This window comes from Vipera ursinii, assembly GCF_947247035.1.
Source record: "Vipera ursinii genome assembly, chromosome: 6".
Taxonomy (NCBI): Eukaryota; Metazoa; Chordata; class Lepidosauria; order Squamata; family Viperidae; genus Vipera; species Vipera ursinii.
In genome coordinates this window covers 26027554-26041989 of record NC_139515.1, presented here as the reverse complement: position 1 = coordinate 26041989, position 14436 = coordinate 26027554, and the positions used below count along the sequence as shown (strand labels likewise).

General features: G+C 38.5%; 1 protein-coding gene across 1 annotated transcript in view; it reads left to right on the top strand.

The window, feature by feature from the left end:
* The window catches only part of CFTR (CF transmembrane conductance regulator), a gene marked incomplete at its 5' end in the record, with an annotated part of 112437 nt that overhangs the window by 66426 nt on the left and 31575 nt on the right, over nt 1–14436 (top strand). The window contains 2 exons of the mRNA XM_083366547.1: nt 2066–2308; nt 2464–2619. Coding sequence (XP_083222673.1) covers nt 2066–2308; nt 2464–2619 — 399 coding nt within the window. The remainder of the gene's footprint in view (nt 1–2065; nt 2309–2463; nt 2620–14436) is intronic.

Here is a 14436-nt window from a genome sequence, read left to right as displayed (position 1 = left end):
TGTGGGCTTTTTGGTTTCTTTCTTTTGTTTTTTTCTGGATTTTTTGTAGTTTTGTATTTTAACATACTTTTGAATAAAGTAAAATTTTTGATAAAAAAAAGATTATAAATATTTTTCCATATATGTTGGAAACATTTCAAATCTCAGCATGTCTGAAAAAATGTTCACAATAGAATGTATCAAATTTTGAAAGCTGTAATGTCATTGTAAACTTAGATTTTCTAAATTAAATTTCACTACATATTTCTTCCAAATATACTAAATTGGCAGTATATACTAATAATGACCAAATTTCTCTATAATTCTTATTAGAAAATTTATTTGATCCTGCCTTTAGAAGAATGACTAACCAAACTGGGAATATGCCCTGTACCCAAAATAACTTCATAAAAAGTGAATTTGATGTCAAATGTAATTCTAATTGGAACCAATCAACTGTTGACTTGATTTCAATTTTATATACAGATTTGTGCCACATCTAAAACCTGAGTTTTCTGAAGCATAGTATTTATGGTTTACTTAATATTATACTTTCAATATTAATGTATTTTTTGCATTATACTATGTGAATCAAAGTTAAAGCTCCATTCAGGTTTTGTTTAGAAAACAGATGCAATATATTTTATAATATCCTAATTTTCTAATATGGTGTAATATAGTAATATAGTTCCTTTAAGATCCTCTAGATTTGTTATACATCTAGTTATATTTCATTCCATGTGTTTTATTTTTTTAGCTTTTTGTACATTCAAATAATTAAATATTTTATTTATTATTTGATTGAATTTTAATTTGAATAATTAAAAATAATTTTTAAAAGCTGTTTCAGACAAGTGCAAACACCTTTGGAATTACTTTGAAATGCTATGTATTTCTAGTAATTTGAATTAAAAATTCAGATATCTCTTTCAGTAATGATTTTTTCCATGTAATGGTGTACTGTAGGTTCTATACTGCTGGTTTATCTGTGAAGAAGGACAAACATACACCAGAGTATGGTCTGTGCATTATTTTTGGAAGTGCAACATTTCTAAATATTATAGCAAACATTGGAATTCTTTTAATCAAATCCAAAAGAACACTTTACACCTTAAATTTTCTTTTATTATGCATGCATTCTATATTATATGCTGAAAAATATTTTTATTTGTATATGATAAAAATACTTTTTATTTGGTCCTCAGTTAATTATTTTCACAAAAACATTAGACACTTTCTCAAATATTTTTTGCTAATTGGAGGAGCATGGGATTTCTGTGTTCTGGCATTTCAGCAGTGTTGGAGAGTGCTACTTGAGGGCTGAGGAGCTTAAAAAGGTCTTTTAAAATTGCAGCATAACAAAGTGTTAAAGGACTAAGTTGAGAATAGCAGTTGGAGGAAGAGATGTTGTGGCTCTATTTCCTCGCTGTAGGAAACTCCTGTTGCCAGTCCTAAGCTTCATGTCCTGTGGCATTGCTAGTTTTGAAGCATTCTCTTCCTAGCCCAGGCTAAAAGATGGGGGAGAAATTGAGAGGTTTTATCACTTTCCTTCTCTAGCACTAAATTTATCAATGTGCAAAGTGCGAAGGTTATTGGGTGGTTACAGCTGGACAGTGACTTTCATTTTTCACAGCATCTCCAAGCCAAGACATGAAGATCATCACTGAGTTTGGAAGTAAAATGTTAGCAGTGTTAAGCCAGCCTAAGTGGACTACAGAATTGAGGACCACCACTAAATTACTGCAAAGAAATATAGAGTTATTCCATAACTTTTTGCTGTCATCTAGTGACCATCCATACCTTGACACCCCATATTTGGGACTCTAAACAGTGTGGAAGTGCTTTATTTTCAGTAACCAAGAATTCCTAAGGACTGGAGGATATCATTAAAGAAGCAACTGGCTTGGGAAGGAAGAAATAGTCCAAATAGTCTGTATTCACAGTTTGAATAACAAAATGTAGAGATAAATGTATTAACATCTTATGTTTCCACTCATAATTTGTAATATCAGTCTATATGTGTTTGACCAAGAGATACGTTAAGAAAAGCATAGCACTTAAAATAAAATTTTCTTTGATTTTTCAGATGCGGTCAGTGAGTAGAGTATTTAAATTCATTGATCTGCCAACAGAAGAATCTAAACCTTTACTGGTATCAAAAAATAAGGCCTTTCCTCATGCTGTCATAATTGAGAATACACATGTAAAGGAAGAAAACATCTGGCCATCTGGTGGGCAAATGACAGTGAAGAACCTTAGTGCTAAATATACAGATGGAGGATTGGCAGTGTTAGAAAACATTTCCTTTTCAATAAGTTCAGGACAAAGGGTAAGAATATTTTCACTTAAATCCTTTTCAAACCCAAAAACCATGAAACTGAAAATCCAACAAGATAGATAAATGAATAAATGTTATTTTCTGAATTTGTTAATTTCATCAAATTTATGAATTCCTTCAATATTTCATGTTTATTAATATTTCAGGTGGGCGTTCTAGGAAGAACTGGCTCAGGGAAAAGTACTTTGCTCTTTGGTTTTTTAAGACTCTTGAATACAGAAGGAGATATCCAAATTGATGGTGTTTCCTGGAACACAGTCTCTGTACAGCAGTGGAGAAAAGCATTTGGAGTAATACCTCAGGTAAATCTGTATCCGTTTGTGAAAATAAATTCTTCCATCCAATTCTCTCCAATTCTCGGAGACTGCCTGACCAAATCTCTACAGTTTTCTTTTAAGGTTTTTCACAAGTAGTTTGCCATTGCTCCCTTCCTAGGGCTGAGACAAAGTGACTAGACCATTTCATTCACATAAAACCTTCAGATGCATTTTAGTATTAAGGTTTTTCATTAAGAGACATACAAGGGAGAGAATATAAGTTGCTTAGATACAGTTGTGAATTTGCAGTGCCTTTTACATTATTTTTGTTCACTCATACATTTGAGCTTTAGCTAAATCACAGTTCACTATAACATCAGAGTGGACAAAGGCTAATTGCACATATTTTGTTGAAATGCAGTTCAAATTAAATCTATTTGTAAGTCAAATATGTATGCAAATTGTAATTTTCCCAATATAGAAATCATGTCATAGTAGAAAATTAGTGGACAAACTGAAGTATATGATTGGAGAAGGAAGCACACCAGAATGACTCTCTTTCACAGAGACATAGTTTGCATGTTTCCTCTGAATCAGATGAAAATTCAGAATGATACTGTAGCAAAAAGGCAAAGATGCATTATACAGATTGAATATTACAACCAAAATTACATCCAACATCTCTCTCTCTCCATCTCTGGGCTGAAGGATCTTCTAATCCTCAGCAAATTCTCCTCCCCTCCAGTTTGACATGAATTAATAGGATATAATGTAACTCTGCACAGTGAAAACCATGTATATTCTAGTCCAATTTTTTAGTTTCTCTTTCAGCTATGAGATTTCTGGTGATCCCTTTCAAAATAATCACCTACTTTGACCCTGCTTAGCTTTTGGAGATTAGCTATGATTAGCTCTCAATATTTACAGTTAAACCTAGAAGTGAAAGAAAATGCTCAAGTATAGGAGTCACTTTGTTGTAATTTTAAATGTTATTGTGCTTAGTATAATTTTAGTGTCTACATTACAATTTAATATAGCTGCATCCTGGACCTCACTTAAAGCTGTTAGTTAGGTTGTTTATAAATATATTTTAACTTTGTCTTAAACTTTATTTTATTTATCACCCACTAAAATAGATTAAACACACACACATACACACATTTTTACCAAGCACTTTGCTTGAAGTGGACTATGGCCAAAATAAGCTGAATTGCATTGAGTACAGGAATTAATTAGAAGGAGGGGATAGAAGATAAACTCAAATTTCATGCAATATTTTTGAGCAAGTATGAATAACAGGCTTTAAAGGACACCAAGTTGAATTATGAAGCAATAAGCAAGAAGGCCCTCAGGATTCTATATTTGAGGGAACAAGATTAATGTTAAACATATAAACCTTTGCATTTCTCTTTGTTGGAAGTTATCTTGTTAGTTTCTTCCTATTGGTCAAGCTTATAGGGATCCTCCTGAATCATGATATTGGCATCTAAGCTGTTGGTATTCCTCCCATCTTCGTGTCATCTTCCTATTTGATAATATTTTCTAATCCAAATCATTTGCCAAATATGTTGAACAATAAATGACCTATCATGGAATCTTATAATATGTCATTCAACATTTCCCTCCATCTTGACCCAGAACAACTCTTATTCATTTGGGATGATTCAGCCAGGTTGGTATCCATCTAGTGCCAGCCAATCCACATTTTGTCTTATCTTTTTTGCTAGAATCTCATGAGACACTTTGCTGAACTCAGAGTATACTGTGTCCATCATGTTCCTGTGTCCAAGTAAATCAATCACTTTATCAAAAAAAGGAAATTGGTTTGGTTTGGCATGATTTATTCTTGATAAGGTCATTCCTACTCAAAAATTTTGTCTAGCATCAATATCAAGCTGATTGAAGTGGTCTGTAATTAACAGGATCCTCCCTCCTTCCTATTGTTGATAATTTCTCAATGATCATAGAAAGAGTCTCCAAGAGACCTCCACAACCCATTAAATATTATTTGACATAATTGATTTGGTACTGGTGACTTAAATCTGATCATGGTAGCCAGAAGCTCCCTAATACTGGCTTATTCTGATAATGGCAACTGAACTTAGCTGTTTGCATGAACGTAGAGCATCTGCCAAGTAAATAAAATCATTGGTCAAAGGTTCACTGTTTTAGAATGAACTGGGTGTGTGGGTTATCACCTAAACTGCAGAACAACACAAGAAAGGGACATATTCTCTCTCTCTCCCCTCCCTCCCCCCCTCTCATTTTTTCTGATCCTTGATCCTTCATCAGTTGGTTCTTTCCTACATCTAATGAAATTAACTGTTGAACTGTTTTTAATGGATCTCTCAGGACTCATTGAAGAAAAGGGCTGTACATAATAGGTTTTTCTCTATAATAGCATGTATGTGGTCGAACTTCTATTGGCTTCACGAAGCATTATCAATGGAGCAGGAATAATAGGAGGTACAATCCAATAACAGTGGAGCTCATAACTTCCATTTTTTTTTACCCCAGATAGAATGGGAATTGGGATCATTTGTATCTAGTTATTTTAAATTTCGTATACTACATTCTATTCTGTTTTATTCCATTCTGTTCTGTTACATCTGTTGCCAGTTAGACATTATCATTTGGTTTCAACAGATATGCAGCTTTAGCTTAGTGATTATTTTCCGATTCTGCCTGACCTTTAGTTTCCTTAACTAGTGAATCTTTCCCAATTCTACATGTTGTTAAGTAGTTAAAGTTACTAAATGACAGGTAGAATTTATGTTTGTTAGGATGTATTTCTTAATAACATACCCTGTTCTATGTAAATTGTTGTTGCTTACTTATTTAAAAAGGAAGATATATTTCTAATGTTTATTAAATGCTTGAATTGGCCTTTATCCTTCCTTGTGTGAATAATTAGTAATGTTTTTTTTTTATGTCCTGAAAGAATAAAAACAGTTATTCCACTTCTGGGGTGAAAAAGGTATTTTCACCTGCAAGCGGTATTTCATTATAAGCTCTCATTGTAAATACAGGTAGTCTTCAGCTTATGATCACAATGGAACCTGGAATTTTGTTTGTAAGTCATTGTGGTTACAAGTTGACGTACATGTGACTGGATTCAGTTTTATGACTGTTTTTATGATGGCCCTAAAGCATGGTTCAGCAACCTGAAACAGTGAAAGAGCCACTCGGAACCGGTTCCCTCACAAAAAGAAAAACTGGGAGCCGCAAAAAATGTGTGTGCATATGCGTACATGCGCGCATGCGCAGAACAGGGGTTGACTGAAGAGTGGAGCCAAGGCGAGATATGCACCTACCCTGCATATTTGAATTGATTGGTTGAACTTTTTTAGTCCCACTGTTGTTGTTTTTTTTGGACTGCACATGGCAGAGGACTGGGAGCCGCAGGAGCCGCGGGTTGCAGACCTGTGCCCTAAAGTAAGTCACTGTAGTTGTTAAGCAAATCATATGGTTGTTAAACAAACCACATGGACATTAAGCAAATCCAGCACATCCAATGTGTCATTTTGTGTCATTTTCCACCGGAAAATGGCAAAATAATATATATATCATAAATTGCAGAATGCTTCAACTGGTCATAAATGCAAGCTGGTTATCAAACTCCCAAATGTGATCCCATGACCATAGAGTGGGGGCAGACAGTTGTAACTTTGAGGACAGTAGGTAGCTTTTTAAAAGTTTGTTGTAACTTTGAACTGCTCATAAGTTGAAGACTACCTGTTAAATGACTGCTCATAAGTTGAAGACTACCTGTACATACCTAGTCAAATAAAGATTTAGTTTCTAGGAAATCCAAATAATTTAAAATGATCCTGATTAACCTATCTTAACAATAAAAGGTTCATGGTGGCTCAGTGGGTTAGGACACTGAGCTTGTCGATCAGATGGTCGGCAGTTTGGTGGGTCGAATCCCAAGTGCTGCATAACAGAGTGAGCGCCTGTTACTTGTCCCAGCTTCTGCCAACCTAGCAGTTCGAAAGCACGTAAAAATGCAAGTAGAAAAATAGGGACCACTATGGTGGGAAGGTAACAGCGTTCCGTGCGCCTTTAGCATCTAGTCATGCCGGCCACATGACCATGGAGACGTCCTCGGACAAGCGCTGGCTCTTCGGCTTTGAAACGGAGATGAGCACCGGCCCCTAGAGTCGGAAATGACTAGCACGCATGTGCGGGGGAACCTTTACCTTTAACAATAAAGAGCAAGGTCATAAACAAAATTAAAAAAAAATATTTCACAATGTTTTTATTTTATTTTAATATTATTGTTAATAATATTAATGTTATTCTTTATATTTCTATATTTTTCTTTTCTCTCCTACAAAAATTTACAAAGCCTAATCAAAATATTACACTGGCCACAGGCTTTGACAACTGTGACGATAGATGATGATATCTAAATCTAAATAGTTAATATTTGATATATATATATATATATATATATATATATATATATATATATATATATATATATATATGTGTGTGTGTGTGTGTGTGTGTGTGTGTGTGTGTGTGTGTGTGTGTGTGTGTGTGTGTGATATGTTAAGTCTTAGACTACCTTGCTAGGCCCCAAACATGGGGCAAATCTTTATTTCCTGTTTTCAGCCTTATCTCAAAGGCCATCGAACAGGCTGTAGTCACACCGGACAGTTCATATATTTGTGTAAATTACTAACAAAGAATTAAGGGAGGCTGAGATGCATTGCTACTGCTAAGCTTGTAAGCCGCCCTGAGTCTTCGGAGAAGGGCAGGATATAAATGGAATTAAAATAAATAAATAAATAAATAAATTTCTGACTCATTAGTCTTCATCAGTCAGTCATACCCTTCTGAGATTCGAACCTGGGCTGATTGCACATTAGGCAGTGTATTTACCTCTTGAGCCACAGGTTCTCTCTCGCTCTGTTAGCTTTCTGCAAGGGGAGAGATATGTGTCATATGTTAACTATTAGATTACCTTGCTAGGCCCCAAACATGGGGCAAATGTTTATTTCCTGTTTTCAGCCTTATCTGAAAACTTCTCTCTCTCTCTCTCTCTCTCTCTCTCTCTCTCTCTCTCTATATATATATATATATATATATATATATATATATATATATATATATATATATATATATATATAGAGAGAGAGAGAGAGAGAGAGAGAGAGAGAGAGAGAGAGAAAGAGAGAGAGAAAGAGAGAGATGGATATGATAGCAAGATAGAGATGATGATGATAGATCACTGGAGCTGGTTTCAATTATGTCAGAAACTGAATTAAATAAGTGGAGAAACTGGTTTTTCACATGTATGTTCCAGTTTGTATCAAATCAGCAACTATAGGAGTCCAGGGGAAGTGGAAATGACATCATACATATTATGACATCATTGCACAAATGATATCATTGTTATGTATTGAGCTTGTGGTGTTACACCACGTGCATTGCTGGAACAGCTAACAGCTCTCCAGCAACCTAGACAAGCCGTCTCCAATCCTGCAATTGGTTAGCCCCAGGCGGCAAGAGTGGATTCAAATCTATTGGCTGCCACCTAGGGGCTAGACTGTATGTTCTGGCTGGTTGCAGCCCAAGTTCCAGTACAGTTCCAGCAAGAATAAAAGTATGAGTTATCCTGTACTCAGCCTTCTGTCATCATTCCTGCTCCCAAGAGCCCATGACTTAACAGTGGCGATGAAGGTGGGATCCTACTTCGCCGATTAAGGGCTGAAGTCAATGAGGGGTCGGCAGCACACGCCGGAGGGAAGAGGCATTTTTCCCACCCCTCTCTAGGCCAGCTAGTAAGCAACGCTAGCGGCCACATGCTCAGAGGACACATTCCCTGAGCCTAGAAGCAGGATCCGAAGATCGCAGGAATCTGAAGGAAAATGCCGAAAGTCGGCAAATTAAGAGAGTTTGATGTGAAGCATCCGGAAGAATGGCCGTCTTACCTTTTACAAGTAGAGAACTATCTGAGAGCAAATCAAATTGCGGAGGAAGGCCTGAAGGCCACCACTTTGCTTTCCGTGTGTGGCCCAGCAACTTTCGACCTAGCAGAGAACCTTTTTGCGCCGACACCCATCGAAGCAGTCTCATACGCAGACCTTAAGAAGAAGCTAACTGGGCACTTCCAGCCCAAGATGTCGGAGATGGCATGGCGATTCAAATTCGACCAAAGAATGCAGCTACCCGGGGAGACAGCATCAGAGTTTATTGCGGGCCTAAGGCAGGCCGCACGCCTTTGCAAGTTCTCAAACTTAGAAGAACGACTGTGGCCTTTGGGACAGAACCCTTCAGCAGAGACTGTTTGCTAGATCCAATTTAACATTTTCCGAGGCACAGGACGAGGTGATGGCTGACGAAGCCACCGGGGGTGCAGTGCAGACAGTTCAGCCCACCAAACCTTCAAAAGTTGAAGAATCGGTCCATCTTGAGGTCGCCAAATGTGCCGAAGAATCGTCAGAATAAAAAGAACCTGAAATCAACAAACTCCAAAGGCAACCCAATGCACAACACCGCAACAGCCACCAGCATGAGGACGGTTACAAGGCAGTTCTCTTACCGAGATGTAAAGGGTGAGGAAACAAACATATTCGTGCCAACTGCAGATTTCGTTCGGCCACGTGTAGAGCTTGGGGAAGAACAGGCCACTTCATGGTGGTTTGTAGAGCCTGCCAGAGAGATCAGCCACCCAAGCACCAGTCAGAGGAGCCAACTAGGAGAGGTACTGGGGCCCAAGGTCCAGTTAGTGTGGGATTCTTCAGAAGCCAGAGAAGCGTTTGCCGCACTGGGGTTCAACACCCCCTCAAGCCTAATCTTAAGCTCTTAATAGAGCTACAAGGAGTTCCATGTAAGATGGAGTTGGACTCCGGCTCTGCAGTCTCAATCATTTCACAAGACACATTTGACTTTGTGTGTAGGTGCAGTAACAATTCGGCTAAACTAAGACCCTCAGATATCATTTTAACGGATTTTCAGAACACTCACATTAAAGTTAAGGGAGAAGCCACATTATTGGTAAAATTTAAAGGGTTTTGGGGGCACCTGGATATAAAAGTAGTAGGGGCCAAAGAACGAGTCTTATTGGACTTGATTGGTTTGATGCCTTAGGCATTCAGATTACTGGCGTAAACCGGACACAAACTGCTGACTTCATGGCAGTATGCGAAGAATACATGGATGTTTTTGATTCAACCCTAGGGACATACACTGGCCCGCCAATTTCTTTTAAGTTAGATCCTAACATTGTTCCAATTAGGGTTAAACCTTGCAGGGTTCCCTTTGCCTTAAAGCACAAAATTGATTCCGAAATCGATAAGCTTGTAGAACAGGGCATGTTACAGCCTGTTGGTGGGGGAGAGTGGGAAACTCCTATTGTCATCCCACTGAAGTCCAACGGGGAAGTTCGCATTTGCACTGATTATAAATGTACATTAAATAAGGCCCTCAAACAACACGCTTACCCTGTTCCTGTAGTCAACCATATTTTAGCCTCTTTGCAAGGGGGAACCATTTTAACTTGATTTAGCATAGGCCTATCAGCAATTGCTGGTTGACGAGTCCACAGCCGCGGCTCAAACGATCGTGACACACAGGGGGGCATTCAAAGTCAAACGCTTACAGTTTGGAGTCAGTGTTGCACCGGATATTTTCCAAGGGATTATGGAACATACACTTAAGAGTATCCAGGGCGTCTTCCCTTATTTTGATGATGTTCTTATTGCTGGGGAATCCCCAGAAGTGTTGGCCAGAAGGCTCAGGGCTGTTTTGCAGAGGCTTCGCATAGCAGGCCTCAAATTAAAGAAGAACAAGTGTAGTATTGGGGTCTTATCAACAGAATTCTTGGGGTTCTGCATTGATGCTAATGGTATTCACCCCACTGACTCTAAAGTGAAGGACATTAAAATGGCTCCTAGGCCCAAATCAAAAGGAGAGCTTCAAGCATTTTTGGGTCTCCTAAACTTTTATCACACATTCCTACCTCATAAGGCAGCAATAGCAGAGCCCCACAACAGGCTGCTTGACAAAAAAGCCCCTTGGAAATGGACTAACTTACACGAAAAAGGTTTCCAGGATTTGAAAGCCCTTCTATTAGAAAAGTCCACTGTAACTCATTACATAGAGTCTAAACCTGTATGTCTTGCATGTGATGCATCTCCCTATGGGGTGGGGGCAGTCTTAAGCCACACAGAGAAAAATGGGAAACAGGTTCCTATTGCATTTTACTTTAGGACCTTGTCTTTTGCTGAGTGCAACTATGCCCAGATTGACAAAGAGGCCCTGGCCATAGTTGTTGGAGTTAAAAAATTTCATGATTATTTATATGGCAAGGATTTCACTGTCTACACTGACCACAAAACTCTGTTGGGACTGTGCACAACAGACAAAAAACCCCCACATACTATCTCCAAGAATGTTGAGATGGTCTATATTTTTGTCTGCATACAATTTTAAGTTAATTCATAAACCAGGAAAGGAAATGGGCCACGCTGATGGCCTCAGCAGACTGCCACTGCCACTAATGGATCCAGATCCAGCTCCTGCTGCTAGAATACTGTCCATACAGGACATACCTGAGTTTCCCCTCCATGCAGGGGACATTGCTGCTGAAACTGCCACAGATAAAATACTTAGTAGAGTGTTGTCTTGGGTATACACAGGCTGGTTGGAAAAAAGTCCAGGCTCTGAATTTCAAAGTTTTTTTGTCAGGAGACATGAGTTGTCTGCACATAAAGGGTGATATTGCTGTTTGATTACTAAACTGGACAGGTTGCATCCAGACAGAGTGGCAACAGAAGCCTCTCGACCAAAACCCCGAGGGGGCTGCACATGGGCAATTGGGTTTGGGCCGGGAACTATGGTCAAGGGAATTTATGGGTTCCTGGTCAAATAACCAAGGCATCCGGACCCCTATCTTATGAAGTGGGGTTGGAGGGAGGGTGAATGGTCAGAAGACACATTGACCAACTCAGGAAAAGGTTTCCAGAATGGTCACTAAGTGAGGACTGTGGCATAAGTCCCTCCCAAGGTCCTCAAACTTGCAGCCAAGCCAGCCCTCACTGGAACCACCAGGGTTTTCTCTTCTCAGCAGAGGTGGAATCTGAGGATGAACCGGGGAGCACGGAAGTACAACATGGAACCCCTGACCAAGCGAGCCAGCCGAACCTCAGCAACCGCTGTGCCTACTCTGCAGAACAGACTGACTCTGTGGTGGGCCAACCGGGTAAGGCCAGCCAGAGCGTTCCGATTCCCCTTGACACTGGAGCACAAGGGGACATGGGTCTACCCAACCCACTGGGTAAGCTGGTAGACCACAAAGTGATGGGAACTCCAAGACGTTCCTCTAGGCCACACAAGCCTCCTACGTACCTCACAGATTACATTGTAAAATAAAGTTATGTATAGTGTTGTAAAACTTGTACCACTAACTACAGAAACTTGTGCATTGTGAAACTGCCATTACTGCAATGTAAGCCTGTTCATGAGAAGTTGTTTAATCTCATTGTAGCCACAGTGAAATTATTATTATTATTTATTTATTTTTTATTTTTTTATTATCACTACAGTTGTATGCAAGTTGATTAATTAGTCTTGACAGCTGTCAAGACTAAATCACGGTTGTCATAGTCTGAACTAAGGGGGGAGGGGTGTTATATATTGGGCTTGTGGTGTTACACCACATGCATTTCTGGAGCAGCTAACGGCTCTCCAGCAACCTAGTCAAGCCATCTCCGGTCCTGCAATTGGTTAGCCCCAGGTGGCAAGCGTGGGTTCAAACCTATTGTCTGCCACCTAGGGTCTAGACTATATATTCTAGCTGGTTGCAGGCCAAGTTCCAGTACAGTTCCAGCATGAATAAAAGTATGAGTTATCCTGTACTCAGCCTCATCTCATCATTCCTGCTCCCAAGAGCCCACGACTTAACAATTGTGTCATGATATTTTTATCCATCATGGCTTCTAAGACAGGACCGCAACCCCCAGGCTGTGGCACAGTACTGGGCCATGAGCTTTTTGGAACCAGGCCATGGATACATCAGGCAAGTGTGAGGACATCCATGCACACTCCATTTGCATAAGCAGTGGGTGTGTGTGTCCACCACTCACGCAAACATCTGTGCACATGAATGCTTGCCTGTCACTCATGTGGAATCATCCCCCCCCACTGGTCTGCTAAGCAAGAAAGGTTGGGGTACTTTGTTCTAAGAGAAGCTTATGCCAGCAAAAATGAGTGATCTGAATTGCTTACCTGCAATCCTAAAGATTTGTCATCTGGCATAAAGCAGTACAAAATATTGTGATTCAAATATTGGATAATCAGTGGATAGTGGATAATTAGTGAATAGTGGATAATTAGTTTGAAGACTTACATGGTGACATTTAGTTTTACAGCTTATTAATTATAATTAATTAATTATGCTAGACTTATATCTTTTCCCTGAAGAGTGAAATGCAATTATGCTTTGTAAAGCATAAGGTAAGGGAGGTAAAAATATGGCATTTTAATTCTTATAAGCTTTATAAGACCAATTGATCAAATAGCTCTTATTTTGAATTTGTATATATGAAGTGTTAAAGAACTTTGCAGAACAAAAACCAGTGATATTTTATTTTAAATTCTGAAATTGTAAGAAGCATAGCATAGGCTATGCTTCTCTCTCTTTAACTTGCTACTCCCACCTCCCTAGAACATACCAATACAGATTTTTATATATTTCTACCTTACTACTGGATTTTCTCCCGGGATCTGAATTAATATAGGTCTGTGGGAATGTCTATTTTTTTCTTTGCTGGTGAGAAAGACTTGGTTTTGTTCCCTTTGGTTGATGCTATCTATTGGGTTTATATTTTATTTTATACCTCTTGTATATGTCTTTTGGAGTTGGACAGACTAGAAAATTATTAATAAATAAATTTAAATCAAATAGACAATGCAAACAAAGGAGAGGAAATCATAGCAACAATAACAGAGGGCACATCTTGCTGAGATTTTAGTGGTCAAGATGTGGGATTATTATCAGCAATCAAAGACAGGGCTAGATATAATGATTTACAGCATACATTAATTACAAGTATGTAACCAACATCTTGAAGAGAGCAAACAGGAAGAATTTTAAACAACATATGCTTATGTTGAGATAATGGTCAATCTTACTTGAGCTCCATATGAAAAACTTAAAGTCTGCCAAGATTGGAGAAAGATGCAGTACTCAGCAGTACTACTGAGATACACTGGAACAGCAATGAAAAAGTAAATAAGTAAATTCAAAGGAAAGAGAACAAGGAAGAAATAAATTATGGAAATAGACTTGGCCTTTTCTAAAACCCAAGATAGTTGTGAGTAAAACAAAGGAAATGAAAAAGGGGTTTTCTTCTTAGAACTGCTGTACCAAGAATAAAATGTTACAAAATACAACTTAATATACAGGTGAAACTCGAAAAATTAGAATATCGTGCAAAAGTTCATTTATTTCAGTAATGCAACTTAAACGGGGAAACTAATATATGAGATAGACTCATTACATGAAAAGCAAGATAGTTCAAGCCCTGATTTGTCATAATTGTGATGATTATGGCTTACAGCTCATGAAAACCCCAAATCCACAATCTCAAGAAAATTAGAATATTGTGAAAAGGTGCAATATTCTAGGCTCAAAGAGTCCCACTCTAATCAGCTAATTAAGCCATAACGCCTGCAAAGGGTTCCTGAGCCTTTAAATGGTCTCTCAGTCTGGTTCAGGAGGAATCACAATCATGGGTAAGACTGCTGACCTGACAGTTGTGCAGAAAACCATCATTGACACCCTCCATAAGGAGGGAAAACCTCAAAAGGTAATTGCAAAAGAAGTTGGATGTTCCCCAAGTGCTGTAT